The 20,714-nt window shown below is 35.9% G+C and overlaps 1 protein-coding gene across 3 annotated transcripts in view; it reads right to left on the reverse strand.

The window, feature by feature from the left end:
* KIF18A (kinesin family member 18A) overlaps positions 1 to 20,467 on the reverse strand; it is an 81,248-nt gene extending 60,781 nt beyond the window's left edge. The window contains exons 1-7 of one of the 3 annotated variants that reach the window (XM_002920431.4): positions 20,319 to 20,459; positions 19,710 to 19,822; positions 9,172 to 9,544; positions 6,942 to 7,099; positions 3,721 to 3,825; positions 2,580 to 2,690; positions 946 to 1,143 (exon numbers count right to left, since the gene is read on the reverse strand). In XM_002920431.4, coding sequence (XP_002920477.2) covers positions 946 to 1,143; positions 2,580 to 2,690; positions 3,721 to 3,825; positions 6,942 to 7,099; positions 9,172 to 9,496 — 897 coding nt within the window. In that variant the 5' untranslated portion in view covers positions 9,497 to 9,544; positions 19,710 to 19,822; positions 20,319 to 20,459. Of the gene's footprint in view, positions 1 to 945; positions 1,144 to 2,579; positions 2,691 to 3,720; positions 3,826 to 6,941; positions 7,100 to 9,171; positions 9,545 to 19,709; positions 19,906 to 20,318 lie in introns of all 3 variants that reach the window. The other 2 variants (XM_034645500.1, XM_034645501.1) reach the window with 2 other exon arrangements.
* Between the last annotated feature and the right edge of the window lie 247 nt (positions 20,468 to 20,714).

The following is a 20,714-nucleotide window of genomic DNA, read 5'->3' on the forward strand; positions in this document are numbered from 1 at the left end:
ATATTTATTTATTTGACAGAGATAGAGACAGCCAGCGAGAGAGGGAACACAAGCAGGGGGAGTGGGAGAGGAAGAAGCAGGCTCATAGCAGAGGAGCCTGATGTGGGGCTCGATCCCAGAACGCCGGGATCACACCCTGAGCCGAAGGCAGACGCTTAACCGCTGTGCCACCCGGGCGCCCCCTAAATACAGAAATTTCTTAAAGCTTGAACCTGGCTTGAACTTAAATTAACGATCATATTTTAATTTAAAAAAAAAAAAAAAGGAAGTCATTTTCACCAATACAGAAGCTGTCAAATATGCTGTGTTCTAGTAAGCACTCTGGCATATAATAGAGGTAAAATATTTTTAAATGCCCCAAAGGCATTTAATAAACATTATCCTATTAGGTGACTTAATTATATTTTATATCTTAAGCGCATCTTCCTAAGAAAAATCAAAACTCTTAATATTTAACCCAATTTTATAGTATATAAAATACTAATCAGAACAGAATTAAGTTATCCTAAAATGTAATTTTTGTATTCATCCCAATTCAATTGTGTTTGTTGTGTAGTGACCACTAAATGGTCATTTTAATAATCAGGTTTAAAGTGATCAGAAAGTACCATAAAATATTAGCCATCAATATGATATTCAATGTTTCTTTCAGCAAATTCTGATTATAAAATAAGTGATGAGAAATTACCATAAAATATTAACCATAAATATGATACTCAATACATTTCTTTCAACAAATTTTGATTATAAAACTAGAAATTCAAACTAAGCCAAACCAAACCCAGCACAGCTTTATTTGATATAATAGGCTTTCTATGGTCTTACAATTACTGATATACTCTTGAAATTTGATTTATAAGAGACCTTTAAAACAAAAAGTAGTATCTTCCTAGGAATTACATATATTTCAGTATTTCAAAATACTTGAATAAACATAGTACCTACCTTTGTATCTGCTAAGGCATTGATAACATTCCCAAGAGCTAAGAGTGATCGATTAATATTTGTGCCTTCTATAAACCGGGTCCCTTTAGCACTGGTAGAACTGGCTCTCTCAGACCCTGCCAGGTCAATGAGTGACATCTTGGCAATTCGTACATTTTGACTGATACTTGCTGTTTTGTCTTGTTGTCGCAAATAAATCTTTTTTGAAATTACAGGAGAATAGGAAAAATGAAGATAAGATTTAGCAAAATTAAAAGGGAAACATGCACTTTATTTTTAAAAGAATATGAAATCAAAATTAGTTTCATTTTAAAAACAAACTGAACAAAGTATAATAATCTGACTTGCTGATATCCAAGAATACCAGAAATAATTACGGAAGTTGAAAAAAACTCAAAAATGAGAAGATTTCCTATATGTGTACCAGAGGGCAAATAACTCCTGATCTGACAGAAGCTCGAAACAATTGCCATTTGTGTTCTGGTAACCACTGAGCCAGATCATAGAATTATCAGAGGTGGTGGTCGGGGCACAGGTACTCTAGAAATAATGTTCCTAACCAAAAACCAAAGGCAGTGGCCAGAGTGCTTTGCATGTCTCCAGTTGTTCCTAAAGGAAAGCTGAATTTGAATGTTGACCCAAATTGAAGAGTAAGTGTATTCTAATTCCTAACACTGTTGTATGTCATTATAATTAAGAAAATGTCCCATATAAAAAAATTAGTAAAATATACTTGTCATGTTCAGCCCAATAGAGTAAAGCATCATTTATTGAATGCTACTTTGTTCAGTTAAACTGAAATAAATTAAGTGGCAAACTTAAAAGAGATTGGTAAGATTAGCTATTATTCCATCATAAAGATCTTTGTTAATATTCTCATAGACCAGGGTCTAAGACATGTTGGGGGAATTTCAATGTCACAGATAAACATTTCTCTTATGACTACTGATAAATGAAGAGTCAGTGGAAAGAACAGAAAGGATTAATAAAATTTTATGAACTGGAGACTGACTGCCTCAGATATGAATTCTTTCAACTATATCAATTTCTTACTGTAAATCGGATTACACTAGCATAATCCAGAATGAAGCTATAAAATAATTTGGATTTTAACAGGACTAGGAGCTACAAAAAATAATACCTACTAACATATGCTTTAACTCTTTCTGGAACTGTATTCCTAAAAAAAACTGTATCAATGCAATCGATGTCCTTAAGGAATGCAACTACTTGCAAGGTCCCTATGATGAAATCGTTAAAAAAGTAAATCAGAATCTCCCCAATTTATTGCTTCTGTAAATCTATATCTAAAAAGAGAAGGTTCGTTTTGAATATAAGATTATCTTTAAGAAAGATTAAATATTTTCACTAAAAAACACAAGGAAAAAACCCTTTAACATTACCACCTTACTATCCTGTATCTTTACACAGTAAAAATTTATACTTCTGATTTACATCATCTCAATTCTGAATATTCTTGATAAAATCTTTTCAAAGCTCCAAAATAAAGGAAATGCTGAGGAAGGAGTGCACAGTTGAAGAGATTTCTTTGCATATATGAAAATTATCCACATGAATTTGGCTTTGTTTATTTTAAATTCAATTTTAAGAGCAATGGTGTAATGGGTTGTTACCTGGAAAACAGCATGAGAACGAGAAGATGTGGCATTCATATCAGTGGGATGCTGTGTCCTGTTTTTGTTTCCACTATCCAATAACTGTAAAATCTCCTCGGAGGATTTGGGCTAGAGAAGTTTAAGTAGAAGAAAAACATACAAATAGTCTTCTATCTTTAAAATTTTTAATAAACCTTCAACAAGAAAAAAAGACTTTTAAAGAAAAGGTAAAAAAATGCATTCTATAAACTGCACCCCATTAAATATTTCCTATATAGTACTAAGCAAATGATATACAGTTGACCTTTGAACAATGCAGGGGTTTTGGGCACTGACACACCTCTCTCCTTCAGGCAACTGAAAATCCACATGTAACTTATGACTTCCCAAAAGCTTTGCTAATAACCTACTGTTGACTTCAAGTCTTACTGATTATATGAACAGATGAAACATATTTTGTGTATTACATGTATTATATACTGTATTCTTATAAAAAATAAAGCTAGAGAAAAAGAAATGTTATTAAGAGAATCATAAGAAAGAGAAAATACATTTGCAGTACTATACTCTATTTATATAAAAAAATCCACATATAAGTGGATCTGTTCATCTCAAACCCATGGTGTTCAGGGTCAACTATACTTTGGTGTTATATGAGAAATAAAAGATAAATTCTTATCTCTTGGAGGAGATAAAATATAAATGTATTAAGCAGAATACAGAGTATTAAATTTGCAAGAGGATTTTTTTTAAAAAAGCTCACTTAGAGTGACTGGGTGGTTCAGTCACTTAAGTTGGACTCTTGATTTTGGCTCAGGTCATAACCTCAGGGTTGTGAGACTGAGCCCCACATTGGGCTCCATGCTGAGTGTGCAGCCTGCTTAAGATTCTCTTTCTCCCTCTGTCTTCCCCTTGAGCTCTCTCTCTCTCTAAAAAAACAAACAAAAAAAACCCTCAATCTCCTTGCCCAAAAACAACAAAAAGAAAAGTTCATTCAATTATTTCAAAGGGAAACAAAATAATATTGAAGATATATTCTAATTATTTTAACTCTGCACTTCATTATTTTTCTTCTTTCTTGAACACAACAGAAACTAAGTAAATGGCTAAATAACCACACTTGTTATCACAATAAGGAAAAAGAAATTTATAAACATACCTGATGTAAAGTCAAGCCCTGAACGACTACCCCTTTTTGGGCATCTTCCCGAACAGCAAGTGGCCCTGAATTTACCAAGAGGTCACGAATCTGTTCATTATATACCTTAAGGAAAAAAAAACAAAACAAAAAAACCCCCCAAAAACCCTGCTTTAGCACTGATGTTCAAATAATAGTGACAACATCACACATGTTGCTGATTTAAGGTTGCATTAGAATTACATCTTAAAGGTAAGCAGCAACTCATTTGCATTCATGTCACCCCTTCTATCTTGTGTTGCCATTAATTTTCTATCATCTGAGAAAACAGAAGTTACCTAAGTTTGTAACTGAAATTTAAAGGTGGAGTCATTACACCCTTTTTCCATAATTCCTAACTTGATGATTACAGTGAAACAGAAATAAGATAGCTTGAATTGCCTTTTCCTATTTTCTGGAAATATAGGGGACACATTGTCTTGGGAATTCTAGTAAGTTATATGGTGGTGGCATGGTTTTTGCTGAAGATATTTATTATTTCATGATGTCCCAATAGTCGAAACTTTTTAATTTTAGAGCTTAAAAGTTAAAACCCATACTCAAGGATAGACAGTATTTATTTCATTTATCCTTTAATTACATTAAGTTTAATATGCAATTCTTAATAATAAGTCCCATAATAGGACCACGTCTCACCCCACCCCCCCCAACCTTTGGAACTAAGTCCATAGGAGGTTAAGTGATTTGTCCATGGTCACAAAAGTAATAGCAGAGTAGGGATGGGAGTCCAGATATCCTCACTCTACTGCATGGCACTGAATACATATCTGTATTTTAGGTCTTGAGCATTTTTTTTTCAGTAATTTTTGTAAGCAATTTCTTTTTTAGTAATTTTTTAGCAATTTTTTTAGTAATTTCTGTAAACAATGCATAGAAATAGTACTATTGATTTGTTTTTATGAATTTATTAAAGGTACTTAACTTTCTACTTGCCAACCAAATGACCACACTGATGAGATTTAAAAAAGCATACAGACTTAGGCTTTAAGAATTATTTTTTGTAAGTTATTTCCATCTTCTAATAAATAGTCTGTAGTGCTACTCTATTGCTGGTAAGATTTTCTACAATGAATGATAATCATTTTTAAATGTAATAAACTTTTAAAAGTAGTAAAATATGAAGATACAATTTTTTGGTTCTTATTTTTCTGATAAGCAGTAGTCACTTTTCAAATGACTACTTACCCATTTCAATCATACAAAATACAAAATCACAACAACTATTCTTAAGCCAGTCTACACATCAGAATCACCTGGAAGCTTTTAAAAAACATAGATGCCTCGGCCACAATCCAGCTCTATTAAATTAAAATGTCCGAGGGTTGAGGCCTAGGCATGTCTATTTTTAAAAAGCTCCATAGCCAACTCTGGTGCATAACCTGCGTGGAGAGCCATTAGATTAGACATTGCCTTACCATTAATGAAACGAAGGCAGATTAAAAGGACGAAAAAAACAAAAACATTATAAAAATAACCAAACTTCAAAATTCGCCCAGTTATAAAAGGATCTAAGGAAGAAATAATGAATAATGTTCTTTACCCAATTAAGTTCAACACAATTTTTTTCAGTACTTAACTATAGAAAACGAGTTTTACTTCTCTTTTATTTCCAAGTTCTGTTGACAAAATTTTTAGCAGCATACATATCTTAATCAATTTTTGAAATGTGAAGAACCTTTCTCAGTAGGAACCAAACTACAAGTTGTCAACAAGAGAGCTGTGACTACCAGAAACTTTTTCTCTGATACCACAAATGAATAGGCAGTAAAATCATGGATTTGTATCCGTACTGGTATCTGAAACACTATCTGAATGCAAAGTTAGCATGCCTATCTCCTAGTTATGATTTGTTGAATGTCACCTATTACTAAGGAGGCAGAAGTCCTCAAAGAATGAGGACACAAAAGACGGTATGAAGGAGATATGATTGGCCAAACCCAGTATAATTTGAGCATACAAATAAATAATTACGGAAAAGGATTACAAGCTATTAAATAATGTTAAGAATATATGAATCCACACTGATTTAATAAAGGAAAGGAAAAGTTCTTCCAGACAGTAGAAAGCCAAGAAATAAATGTAGATGAAATGATGGAATTTAAATATCACTGTCGTCTACCATTATAATAATAATTGATTTAGGCATGAATCACCAGTGGATGTCAATAGTAATAGATGAAAATTTGAGGAATAAGAGGACAAAGTATAAAGTAGTATCTTTATACTGCAGAAACCCTGCCGACACCAACATAATGAAATGGATCAAAGTTAACACAGCCAGAAATGGGACTAACTAACCACATCAGCCTCTTGTTATGATACTCTAAGAACCCAACATTACTTCCCTGGTGTTTCTGCCAGTGCATAACCTGAATCTAATCATTGACTAACCTAAATTAGGGGTTTTATGACAGTGACATAAAACACAGAAAAAAATCCAGATTGAGACTAAAGAGATATAATGATTGAATGCAATTTATGATCTTAGATTTTTTTCAATAAAGGGCATCATCAGAATAATTGGCATAATCTTATTAAGATATATAGATTAGGTAATGGTGTTCTATCATTATTAATTTCCTGATTTCGATAATTCTTCAGGGGTTATTTAAGAAAATTTCCTGGTTTTACAAGTCTGTAACTTAAACAGTTCAGAAAAAAGAAATACACACACATACAGAGGGAGAAAGCAAAGGTAGTAAAATGTTAACATATGGGGGATCTGGGTGAAGGGTATCTGGAAGTTCTTTGTGCTAATCTTGCTAATCAGAAATTGGGCCAAGGGGCACCTGGGTGGCACAGCGGTTAAGCGTCTGCCTTCAGCTCAGGGCGTGATCCTGGCGTTATGGGATCGAGCTCCACATCAGGCTCCTCTGCTGTGAGCCTGCTTCTTCCTCTCCCCACTCCCCCTGCTTGTGTTCCCTCTCTCACTGGCTGTCTCTATCTCTGTCAAATAAATAAATAAAATCTTTAAATAAAAAAAAAAAAAGAAATTGGGCCAAAATAAAATACCAGCAGAAAAAGAGCAAGATGTGTAACAAATACTGAAGACTAGGAATTTTAATGATTTTATACATTTGTAAGAAAATGCTATATGACAGAATAGTTTGAATGGGCCATGGAACTTCTTAAAGATTTCTCAACACTATTGACTAGTATAAAGAATGATTCTGTCAACTTACCTCCAGATACGAAACTGCGGTACTACATACTTTCTCTTCTTTAATCTCATCCATGGATTTATAAAGGTCTAACATTGTTAGATACATTACTCCAGGTTCAGCAGCTGATCCTAGCATCGTGTGGGTCTTCCCAGCTCCAGTTGCACCATATGCAAGTACTGAGTTTTTATAAAAAGGGATCAAAGCTCTTTATTATGGCATACAACATTACTCTATCCACTGTCTAGTGGATAGTTCCATCTAGATATCTTGAACATAACTCTAAACTCAACAGGTCCAAAATTAACTTATAATCTTATCCTTAAAACCTGGGAATTTTAGCACAAATCCACTCTTCTCCTATATTCTGTATTCTGGTTAATGGTACCATCTTCCCCTCATCTGCTCCTTTTCTTCCACAGCAATCTTACAAGTTTTAATTAATCAGTTATCAGTTTCCCTATCTAGTCTCAATCTTTAATCCCACTCTTAGAATTTTGTATGGTTTTTTTTTTATGAAAACAAAATCTGAATATGTTAAATCTTTTTAATTGTACAATAGTCCTACATGAGAAAGTTCAAATTCCTTGCATTGGAATATTATTAGGCACTCTCTCTAGCCTATTTCTTCCTTGCCGTGGTCTAGGTATGCTAGATAGTGTGAAGTTCTCTGCATGTGGTGCTTCTTTTCTGCTCCGCTGCCTTTCCACTGAAGTTCCTTTACTTAATCCAGCTGGAATACTTACACCCGTTCTAAATATTCAGCATAAATGTCACTTTTCCATGTCTTCCCTGTCACAAGCAGAAATATCTACTCCCTCATTTGAGCCTTCAGTATATGCTACATGTCCTTCTATTCTAGCATGTATCACACTGTATTTCCAACTCTGAGCTCCACCAAGGCTGAGGCTCTATACCCTTCATAACTAGCAAATCACCTGGCACAAAGCAGACATTCACTACAAGTTTGCTGAATAAATGAATTCCAATGGAACTCATTTATAAAATTCCTTTATAAAATTTATGTTTTAGGCAAATTATTTTGTTTCCATGATTCTCTCCAGTGTAACATAAAAGTGATGTGTTCCTCAAACACAAAACGAAACAAAAAACTACTCTGAATTACATATGGCAAATACTTGACATAATATAAAGCCATTAAGTCCTCACATTATTACTGGTAAAAATATTTTTATAAGTTAAATCTCTCTGCTAAACAGAATATTAACAAAATACTAAAATACTTTTCAGTAGCATCAATTAAACTGACATGGTACATTCTGTTCTATTTTATGGAAGCTAATAGTACATCAAGAAGTCTTATGACAGCTGGATAATAATATAAAATAAAGCCAAGAAGAAAACAAAGATTCAGTATTAGTTTGGTAGAAATTTTTTCATTTGGAGTTCAAGAAAAATTTAAATCTCTGGAGACAGTATGGAGTTTCATGAATGAGGAAAAGAATATACACTTAAAAATGAGAATCATAGCAGTTCTAATCAATAAACCACATTCTATTCTTATTTGACCAAGAGGGTAAGTCTTCTGTAATAAAACTGAATGAGTCAGTGAAAGACAGTGAAACATGTTAAAGTTTGAGGGTATCTTAAAGAAAATGTTGTAAATGGTGGTAATTACAAAAATAAGATATAAATAATGGTGTTAATTGCCTTGTAAGTATTGAATCAACTGGCCTTTGGATATCCTTCTAGGAAATAAACATGGTCATTTTGAAAGGCACATTACTACAGATCTAGCCAGAGCACTAGAGATACTTTCTGGACTGAAGATGATACTCAATTAACACAGGCTTTTAACATTTTTTTTTAAGGTCCTATAAAGAAAAATAGCTCTGTAAAGAAACTTGCCAAGTGTTCAGAAATGTCCAACTTTTCCCCAGGGATAGACAGTTGTATAGGTAAACAGTGGGAATATAAATGAATACAAATTGGGAGAAATCTGGCATCAATTCCAAGACCCATGTGGTATAATAACATAGGAAAACCGAAAAGATGGCTCTCTATAGGGACCATAGCAAGACTCTGGAAGAGAAAGTTTCACAAAATGTATGTTATATAAGATCCCTAAATTTCAAAGAAAGTCTACATTTACAGTGAAATTCTACTGAACTTAATAATTTTAAGCAAACAAGCACCTTAAAATTGACTATGTTTGGAAAGGGCGGGCCAAGTAGGTATCCATTCTAATGTAAAACTGAAATCAGATGGAAAAATTTAACTGAACAATTACCTGTGCAATTATATCCATTCAAAAAACTACGAAGAATTGGCTTAGTAGTATGTTCAAAAACTTCCAATTGAGTTGAAGTTTCATCAAAAACTGTATCAAACACAAATTTGAGATCCTTATTTTGTCTCTTTGTAATATCTCGATTTGCAGTTTTCTTTCCATGAAAAAAACTAATTTCTTCTTGTTTGGGATCAAAAACTAGAATATGCTTATCCACAACATGGACTACTTTATGGAATCCAGCTGCCTTTTCTTTTGTGTTTTCCGGACGCACACGAACAACTACTTTCATATGGTGACACAGGTCTTCCTCAGTGACAGACATTGTTGATTATCTTGCTTCCCCTGTTTATATGAATGCCTGACTATTTCTCTGTAATTAAAAAGGAAAATAAAGTATTAATATTAGTTCTATTGTATATAATATGACTGGCATATAGTATTCATTAAAAAAAAGTGTTAATTCTATTCCACTTACCCGGTAAATGTTACTAGACATATATTTAAATGTATACACACACACACACACACACACCACTTACCCGGTAAATGTTACTAGACATATATTTAAACGTATATACACACACACACACACTTCACTCCTCAGTTCAAAACCTTCCAATGGTTATTTATTTTATTCAGAGTACAAGCTGAAGCTCTCTAAATGGTCTCCATTTTTACCTCATGTTTTATTGATCTTCCCTTTGCTACCTCCATTTCCACCAAGCACCCCAATGGGGTCTTTCTACCAGCCATTCTCTCCATTGCAACATGCTTCCTTCAATATCTGCATGACTAACTCCCTTACTTCTTCCAAGTCCTTGCTCAAATGTTGCCCGCCTGACTACTCTTATTAAAACTGCCAATCCAATTGCTAATTACCCTTATACTGCTCTATTCTTTACCAAAGCCTTACCATCTTCGAATAGTATATACTCTTATTTATTGTGTTTATTTCCTCTATTCCAGTTAAAATATATACTCTTTAAGGACATGTATACTTTTTAAAATCTGTTTTGCTTATTGATGTATTCCAAGAGCCTAAAACGGTGCCCAGCACAAGGTAGACTGTATAAATACTTGATGAACAAATTAGAAAATCTAAAACGTTTAAATTTTTTTTTCTTAGTTTTAACTTTTAGATTCTCAATTAATTTCTGGATAGTTGAGATTTCTAAACTATTGATATTTGTTAGTTTATATTTACCTTTACTTTCTATTTTTATGTGAGGCAGTCTGAGAGTCAGACCATAATTTTTAAACCTAGTATCATTGATGTACCCTAGACTTACATCATTACAGAGCAGATTAGGTGTGTATGCCATCTTCCCCATCTTCATACCCGGTCTAACTAATTGATGCATCCTTAACCCTATGGGTTTGTGAGTACAGGCAGAGATAAGCCTAGGTGTATCAATTTCCATTGCCAAAAGGCTTGCAGCCAAGACCACTTTTACTAAAAATAGTTCATAAGACAAGGTTCTTCCTTCATTACCTTGATGATTCTGAGAGATCTTTTGCTGTCCATTACCATAAGCCAAACTAATATAGTGCTGAACGCCTTGTGAAAATCAAAGCTAGGTTTTTGGGTAGCCTCACTGTGACTGTAGTCTAAGCAGAAGTCCAGGGTCTGAGTTCTGACTTATACTTCATGTAAAAAGATCTACCAGGGTCTTGTGTTTGTGTGTGTGTGATTTAATTTTTTGTTTTGTGATATAATCTGATCATTCTCACTGCTGTGTAGATAACATACTGTAAGGAATGAAGACTAATTAGAACACTGAAGTAGTACAGATAGGGGATAATGCTGTCAACTCAGAACAAGGTGGTAGGCAGATTCTGGAAATATTCTGAAGGTAAAGATAATAGATTCTCCTGATAGATGTGGAGTATGAGAGAAAGACAGGATTCAAGAATAACTCCAAAGTTCTTGGCCTGAATGTTGGAAGATCTAACTTCGTAAATTTAAGAATTTTTTTTTTTTTAAAGATTTTATTTATTTATTTGACAGAGAGAGAGACAGCGAGAGAGGGAACACAAGCAGGGGGAGTGGGAGAGGAAGAAGCAGGCTCCCAGTGGAGGAGCCTGATGCGGGGCTCGATCTCACAGCTGGGATCACACCCTGAGCCAGAGGCAGACGCTCAACGACTGCGCCACCCAGGCGCCCCCGTAAATTTAAGAATTTTAATAGATATCCAGGTGAAAGTGAGTGTTAAGGCAGTTGAAACCCAAGTTAAAAAAGTAAAGTCTGATCTCAGAGTCTTAATGCTTCAAACGGCATTAAGATTTTAGGGAACCTTTAAATCAAGAACAGGTTGATCAATTGTGTTAAATATAGCTAAAGGTAAAGTACACACTAAGAAGTAACCGTGGGATTTAGTAACATAGAAGCCAATGAGAAGAACAGTTTTAGGGGAATGATGGGACAAAAACCTGAATGAGAGAGGACTCAGCGAATACAGGAAATACTACTGCAAAAGTGAGCAAAGAAATGGTATGGTGGAGGGGGAAGAAAGGTTAAAAAAAGACATTTTGTTTTTTTAAATGGGATAAATCACAACAATGATGAAGCTAAAATATGTCATAAAACCATATACTTTTGGAAAGAATTCAAATAAAGCCAAAGTAATCTACAAGCAGGTGACACTGGACATGGCACTCCCTTTTTAGACTCTGTCCTTCCCCAAAAATAGAACACTGAAGAGGAAAGGATGGTCATTTGGATTCAAAGTTAGGTTCCAGATGAATTACTACTCTGCTCTTTCTTCATCCTTGAGCTTCTGTTGAACCAGGTTCCACAAAGCACCTATACCTCACTTCTATGACCTTGGATAACTTCCTTGTTGTCCAACTTCACTGAGTCTCAGTTTCTCATTTGTATAAAAGAAACCTCAAAGCACTATGAAGGCTAAAAGGGATAACAAGTATTAAGTGTATTAAGGCATTCAATAAATGTCAGTTCTCTTCCCTATCTATACCCATTCCTGTCTCTTCTTGCCAAAGACACTGGTTCATCTTTTTAGTGTTTCCCAATGGGCTCATGATGACACTTTGGGTAGGATAATTCTTCCTTGTTTGGAACTGTTACATGTATTAGAGGATGTTTAGCATTTCTTTTTTTTTTTATTATAATTTTTTTTATTATATGATGTTAGTCACCATACAGTACATCCCTGGTTTTTGATGTAAAGTTTGATGATTCATTAGTTGCCTATAACACCCTGTGCACCATGCAATACGTGCCCTCCTTACTACCCATCACCAGTCTATCCCATTCCCCCACCCCCCTCCTCTGAAGCCCTCAGTTTGTTTCTCAGAGTCCATAGTCTCTCATGCTTCATTCCCCCTTCTGATTACCCCCCTTTCTTTATCCCTTTCTTCCCCTACCGATCTTCCTAGTTCTTATGTTCCATAGATTAGAGAAACCATATGATAATTGTTTTTCTCTGCTTGACTTATTTCACTTAGCATTATCTCCTCCAGTGCCGTCCATGTTGCAGCAAATGTTGAGAACTCGTTCTTTCTGATAGCTGANATTCTTTTTGAAAGCTGAGTAATATTCCATTGTATATATGGACCACATCTTAATCCAGTCATCTGTTGAAGGGCATCTTGGCTCCTTCCATGATTTAGCTATTGTGGACAATGCTGCTATGAACATTGGGGTGCATATGGCCCTTCTCTTCACTACGTCTGTATCTTTGGGGTAAATACCCAGTAGTGCAATGGCTGGATCATAGGGTAGCTCAATTTTTAACTTTTTAAGGGACCTCCACACTGTTTTCCAGAGTGGCTGTACCAACTTGCATTCCCACCAACAATGTAGGAGGGATCCCCTTTCTCCACATCCTCTCCAACAATTGTTGTTTCTTGCCTTGTCTATCTTTGCCATTCTAACTGGCGTAAGGTGGTATCTCAGTGTGGTTTTGATTTGAATTTCCCTGATGGCTAATGATTTTGAACATTTTTTCATGTGTCTGTTAGCCATTTGTATGTCTTCATTGGAAAAGTGTCTGTTCATATCTTCTGCCCATTTTATGATTTGTTTATTTGTTTCTCGTGTATTGAGTTTGAGAAGTTCTTTGTAGATCTTGGATACCAGTCCTTTATCTGTGGTGTCCTTTGCAAATATATTCTCCCATTCCGTGGGCTGTCTCTTAGTTTTTTTGACTGTTTCCTTGGCNTCTCCACGCTGTTTTCCAGAATGGCTGTACCAACTTGCATTCACACGAACAATATAGGAGGGATCCCCTTTCTCCACATCCTCTCCAACAATTGTTGTTTCTTGCCTTGTCAATTTTTGCCATTCTAACTGGCGTAAGGTGGTATCTCAGTGTGGTTTTGATTTGAATTTCCCTGATGGCTAATGATTTTGAACATTTTTTCATGTGTCTGTTAGCCATTTGTATGTCTTCATTGGAAAAGTGTCTGTTCATATCTTCTGCCCATTTTGTGATTTGTTTATTTGTTTCTCACGTATTGAGTTTGAGAAGTTCTTTGTAGATCTTGGATACCAGTCTTTTATCTGTAGTATCATTTGCAAATATATTCTCCCATTCCGTGGGCTGTCTCTTAGTTTTTTTGACTGTTTCCTGGCTGTGCAGAAGCTTTTTATCTTGATGAAGTCCCACAAGTTCATTTTATCTTTTGTTTGTCTTGCCTGTGGAGATGTGTCACGAAAAAGGTTGCTGTGGCCGATGTCGTAGAGGTTGCTGCCTATGTTCTCCTCTAGGATTTTGATGGATTCCTGTCTCACATCGAGGTCTTTCATCCATTTAGAGTTTATCTTTGTGTATGGTGTGAGAGAGTGGTCAAGTTTCATTCTTTTGCATGTAGCTGACCAATTTTCCCAACACCATTTATTGAAGAGACTGTCTTTAGCATTTCTGACCTCTATTATAGGCTAGTAGCATCACACATTCCTTGTGATACCAAAAACTGATCTCCATACACACTTCTAAAAGCTCTTGGGGATACTGAATAATGCTTTGACCTTAAGTGATATACTTTNTATAGGCTAGTAGCATCACACATTCCTTGTGATACCAAAAACTGATCTCCATACACACTTCTAAAAGCTCTTAGGGATACTGAATAATGCTTTGACCTTAAGTGATATACTTTTTACCCCCATTGATAGGTAAAATATACACAAATTGATATACTTTAATAAGCATAAGAAGACATCAAGTGATTATTTTGAAATAGACCTTAGAATCTCAAGGTTGGATGGGATTTCTTGTTAATCAATTAACTAATCAACTCAACATGCTAACTATTAGATGTTGGAACCAAATAGCTTAGGTTAAAATCCCAGCTTTATTTACTGGCTGTGACAGTTAGCAAGTTACTTAACCTCCTTGTGGCTCAGTTTCGTTATCTGTAAAGTGGGACTAATAATAATATCTACCTCACAGAGTTGTTGTGGGAACTTAGAACAATGCCTGGCACACAATATGCACTCTAAGTTTTTGCCACTATTGGGTTTTTTTTTTTTAAGATTTTGTTTATTTATTTGACAGAGATAGAGACAGTCAGCGAGAGAGGGAACACAAGTACGGGGAGTGGGAGGGGAAGAAGCAGGCTCATAGCAGAGGAGCCTGACGTGGGGCTCGATCCCATAACGCCAGGATCACGCCCTGAGCCGAAGGCAGACGCTTAACCGCTGTGCCACCCAGGCGCCCCTGCCACTATTGTTATTATTATTATATACAGTGCATTGAGGCAAAGAGGTATTAATAAAATAATGACACGATTATGTAAAGGTGTAACTGTGACAAGTGCTGTAAGGTAAAGGTTATTAGTGCCACATAAGACTACCATGGGGGGGACGTTGATGATTAGAGGAAGTAACAGGAGTTGAGAGCTGAAGGATGGTTAGTTATTAACCAGGTTAAAAAAAAGCATTTCAGGATGGAAAATTAATTATACATTCAATAAATATTTATTGAGTACCTGCTATGAGCTAGGCATTTTTCTGGATCTCAGCATAGAGGGCAGGAGTGTGTGGGGGGGCTCCTATTTTAGATGGGGCAGTTGAGAAAAGCTTGTCTAGTTGAGTGACTTTTTACAGAAACTGAAAAACTCTCTGGGACAAGAGTCATTTCAGGCAGCAAGTCCAAGGGCTGTGGTAGGAAACAGCTTGTGCAGAGGACATATAGGCAGCATGGTCAATTTACTTAAACCTCATTGCTTTTAGCTGTTTAGTTTTAGCTAGCTGCAATTTTATCTACAGCATCTAAAGAGATGCTAAATTTAGCTCAGTCCTTTTTAAAAGATCTATACCCAATGTGGGGCTTGAACTCACAACCCTGAGATCAAGAATTGCATCCTTCACTCACTGAGCCAGCCAGGTGTCCCAAGGTTTGCTGAGTCCTAATGCAGCTGGACAGAATAAAAGTGAAGGGAGAGGTTGCATTAGGAAGATATAATTAGATAAGGGTGGGGCCAGATTTGGAAGATCATGAATACAAGGCCATGAAGTTTAGATTTGATTTTGAAGTTTATTGGGAATTGCTGAAGGTATTTTAGAAGGCAATAGATCTTAAGTAATACTCCAAGGAGAAATATTGACAATGATCTAAACGAATTTAAGAAGTATAATCTCAAATACAACTTTGTTTTACAACTTATTACAGATTTTAAGAAAGATATTGGTCTTAATTTTTAAAGTATCACACATTTCTGGACTTATCAAAACAAATGAATGAAAATAATTTTCTTAATAAAAATACGTAAAGTCAACAGGATCACCAAAATGTAAAAAATCAGTCTATGTTCAAATATACTAATGTCTTCAGGGATTAATGAAGTTTTCCCTACATTAATACATAATGCCAGGTTTTCTTTCCTAACATGGCCTAATAAGAGATGGACATCTAGCTGATGCTGAATAAGGCACACAGAAAGTAAATTCTTAGACCATGTTTACTAAGAATCAGCAAAGAAAAGCCTAAATATTGTTACTTGTGTAATAATGTGATGATTCAAAAATTCTTTTCAGGAGCACCTGGCTGACTCAGTGGGTAGAGCATGTGACTTTTGATCTCAGGGTTGTAAGTTCGAGCACCACGACGGGTGCAGTAGAGATTACTTAATAAAATCTTAGAAAAAAAAAATTCTGTTCAGATGACTGTTCAGAAGATAGTATCATAGCCTCTAACCAATTTTGTCATATTCTATTCCTAATTATAGTTGTTGAATAGTAAGCTGGTAGGTCTGAAACATTAAAGATAAACATTTCCAACACCATTGTTCATTATCATAGAAAGGTATTTGTTTAGTCTAGAGAAAGAAGAATATAAAAGAGAATAATGAAGGAGCTAATGAAGGGGCTTTAGCTGCTAATCTATAAAGTGACAGGATTGGACTCTATGATAGCTAAGGTCCAATTCCTGCTCTGGAAAAGGGTATAAGAAAGTGAAAAGAAATAATAGCTAATGGGGCTGTATGTTTTTACTGTTATAGCCCTAACCTCTCGTAGTGAGTCTGGTAAATAGCAAATTCTCAAATATTTGATAATGGGTAAATTAATAAATTATAAAAGCAGACACAGAATCCAAGAAAGCAATTCACCCGTTTCGAGCAGAGGCAAACAAACAATATACTTCTCTGAAAGAATCAACATATTTTAGTAGAGTACAATGATTGGCAATAATTGGTGGTCACAATGAGGACTCTGAGGCATCAAATAAAGTTAAATAATGTGCCCGGTTCCTTGTTTACAAAATTAGGAAAATGGGAAGATCATGTTTTATAATAATCACTGGGGGTAGCTAAAAAACCATGTCACTTAGTAAGGGTAACATTCAGTTTTCTGGAATAGTCACTTACATAGAAAAGCTCATTCCTCTGCTATATTTAATGAAGAAGTGTTAAAACCTTATTCTCTTCAATAACTGCAAGATAATATAAACCAAGTTGAAAAGGGAAATTCTAAACTTACAAGCAGCTACTGTTCACCCAAGATAAAATATAAGCCAAGTAGGTTAGAGATTCACCAATTATATGCAAATACAATAATAAATTTAATTTAATTAATTGACTGCACATACTGATGACTTCTTCTAGAGCAATCAGATCATGTTATGTATCTCATGCTACTCCCCAGCTCCAAACTCTTCAGTGACTTCCCAGCATAAGAATAAAATGCAAACTCCCTAGCATGTCCAGTAGGTTCTGCATCTGGCCCCACCTACCTCTCCCACCTCTTCTTCAAATGGTATCCTCCCACTTGATTACTCTGCTTCAGTCACACTCTCCTTCTTAGTGTTGCTAAAACATTCCGTCTTGTTCTACCCTCATGGCCTTGCACTTTCTCTTTGCGTGGAAGGCACTACCTTCAGATATTTGCAAATCTTAACCTCTCAGTTCATTATTCATGTCTTTGTTCAAATATCACTTCACAGAGGCTTTCCCTAAAGATTTCATTCAAAATAGTGTCACCCTGCTCTTTCCTCTTCCATCCCTTACCAGCTTTATTTTTCTTCTTAGCATCTAGACTAATTGGAAAATATGTATCATTTGGTTACATATTTATTGCTTGCTTCCCCTCTAGAATATAAGCAATACAAGAATATGAACTACATCTGTACCCCAGAACCTTGAACAGGGCTTGTTCCATATTTAGGACTCAACACATAATTGTTCAATAAATGAATGAATGAACTAATGCAGATTTTTAAGATATATGTGCAAAACAAGTATAGAATGGCAGACTTGGCATATGACCATTTATATTTTTAAAAAATATATGTATTTTTATATGTGTGGGCTCTTTTAGGAAAAGAACACAGGAAATTGATAGCATCAGTTGCCCCACGGTGGGGAAATATGCAGGTATGGGTGACAGGCAGGCTTACTTTCTACTGTATATCCTTTTGTATCATTTACATTTTAAACAAGACTAGCTATTTTCATTTCAAAAACAAACAAAACAAAAAAAGTATTAAAATTTACTGGAAGCACCATCTTTGATTTAATAATGTTGTATTTATGGAATACCTTCTTTTGAGCACTTAGTTTAGAAATAGAAATTGCTAAGCAATTTACATACTTATTTAATCCCAGTAACAATCCTATGATACAGGTATTTATAATCATTTCTATTTTACAGAGGGATAACTGTAATATAGATCAAGTTAATTGGCTAAAGTCACACTATTGGAAGTACAAGACATGGTATTTGAACTCAGACTAACTGGATGTAAATCTGAAGTATTTAAGTCACTACTCTTTTGGTTGTAAATAGTCTCCAGAAATTTTCTCATAGAAGTCAAAAATATATATTTGCCTATTTTTGGTAGAAACCTCAGGGCCTAGTAGAGGAGCTCTTGAATGAATATTGAAATAAAATGAAGTATGATTTCTCTCTGCCTGTGGGATATCAAACAGTTATCTATTGTCAGCAAGTACACTATTAATTGAGAACTCTTAAATTAGGTCAATAAGGTGATAACTACTACTAATGAACAACAATGATTATCATTTGAGCATACTCTGTATGCCAGACATTATGGTAAACATTTAACATTCATCATCATAAATAATTTTTCCAAGATGACATACTATTGAGTGAGGAGCCAGAATGTAGTAGACTCAGGTCTAAATCCAAAGCTCATGTTCCTAACAACAATGCTCTACTGGAATAAGAACAGAATATTTTCAAACAAAGGGACAGAAATGCTGCACAAATTATTTTGAATGTGGAGTTATACAGTTCTAAATTACTTCTTAAATTCAAACTTAAATCTGAATTAGATTCAGGTTCAACAAACACTTTTTAGGAGCAGGAATTATCCTCCACACACTATCATTTATATTCTCTATGCAATTTACACCTCTTTGGAATTAACTTCAATGTTAGAGCCAGTCCTTCCACTACCTTAAAAACATCAGGGAAGAAAGAAATTTCAAAAGGAGTGAAAGCTGGCACTAACATCTGAGCTATTTTTTCCTCCTAGATTTCATAGAGTTGATAGCATAAAAGTGATTTTGTTGTGTACCTTAATAGATTCAGAGTGTCAATGCACTTTGACAAGATGCACTTTTAAAGTGAAATTTTATGTACTTCAAATACTTGTTCAGTAACAGAAGAGATTAATTTAATACTGTTAAAGACAAGATAATCTTTGTTTACTGAAACAGACAATTCTTACAAGGTAATAGAAACTTAGTAACGAGCACTATCTAGTCTTTGGTTCTTATATTCTCTAGCATCAAAGTTCATAAATACTTTCCGAAATCCAAGGCGAGGTGCTGAAGGTAGTGGAATAACAACTACCAACTAAAATGTAGAATGCTTAATACATTCTACTCCATAGTCAATAGTAAATAACCTAAACTATGTATTATACAACAAAATTATTCAATTCTGGTCAAATAACCTCTTTTCATAAACAGTAGTTAGCCTTGATCTCTCTATAACTGAGTGCCTAATGAGCTCCTAAAAGTCTTGCAGAAACTAAGAGACGGACTTATTCTGTGTTCGAGTCCCTTTCATTTGCAAAGCACTTTGCCAAGCCGTATCGTTTCCATACCTCATCTGATTCTTGGCAATCCCGCTAGGCAGTGCTGGCACGTCTTGTCTTGATGCTACAACTGGGGCTCAGAGGAGGTTCCCGACTGACCTTAGCCAGGCTAACAGCAGAACCTTTCAGGACAAAGAGTTTTTAAGTTGGAGAACCAAAACTCCTTATTTGATAGTTAAGCCCAGAGTTACATTTACATCTGTATCTGAAACAAAACACTCTGAATTAGGAGTGGGTAACGAACTTTACACTGTAAAATGCAGGGCAGTTAAAGTGCTCTGCCAGTCTAGGAAAGGGGCCAGGATGCCTTTTAAAACTTCCGACTTCCTCAGAATTTAAGGAAGGAGATTTCTGCTTTTCCTGATGAGCAGTCAAGGGCTTCTGATCAGGCAGAACTATGCTCTAGCGGGTTCTCGAGTTCCTTCTTCCTTTCACTTTCTCTCCAGGGACCCCAACTACCCTCACCCCCCCCGCACCCCCCCTTAACTCTTCCGCGTTTGTCAACAAGCCCATCCCGTCTTCTCAGGCGGCCGCAGGAGCTTTCCGCTTCCAGCGAGATGGGTCATCAAAAGAAGCGTCTCGAGACAAGAGGTTTCTCCTCGCGTGCCTCTCACTCACCTCAGGTACAGCAAAGATTACCGCGACACTTAACTACGATGTCCGCCTCTCCACGATTCAAACTCAGCCACAAGATTCAAACCCAAGCCAGCTTTTTCAGCACCTTGTTTCATTGGCTGCCGTCTTCGTGACGCCATCACGTCGGACGTTGCCGTCGCGCGCTGCCGCTTAGCGCCAGGAGTTTCAGCCTCGCAGCTCAGTGGAAGCGGCCTTGCTGCTCGTCGCCAGGGCAACGCCCACGGCTGTTTCCGGAGGCGTTGGCCGAGGTGGGCGGGGCTAGACCGCAGCTGCAGGTGGGAGGTAGCCACCTGGGATCATCAGGCCACCTCCAGACCCGCGGGCGCATGGCCGGGTCCCAGGGTTCAGGGTGTGAGTCAGACGGGAGCGGGCAGGCGT

The sequence above is a fragment of the Ailuropoda melanoleuca genome, chromosome 16 (genome assembly GCF_002007445.2).
Source record: "Ailuropoda melanoleuca isolate Jingjing chromosome 16, ASM200744v2, whole genome shotgun sequence".
Taxonomy (NCBI): domain Eukaryota; kingdom Metazoa; phylum Chordata; class Mammalia; order Carnivora; family Ursidae; genus Ailuropoda; species Ailuropoda melanoleuca.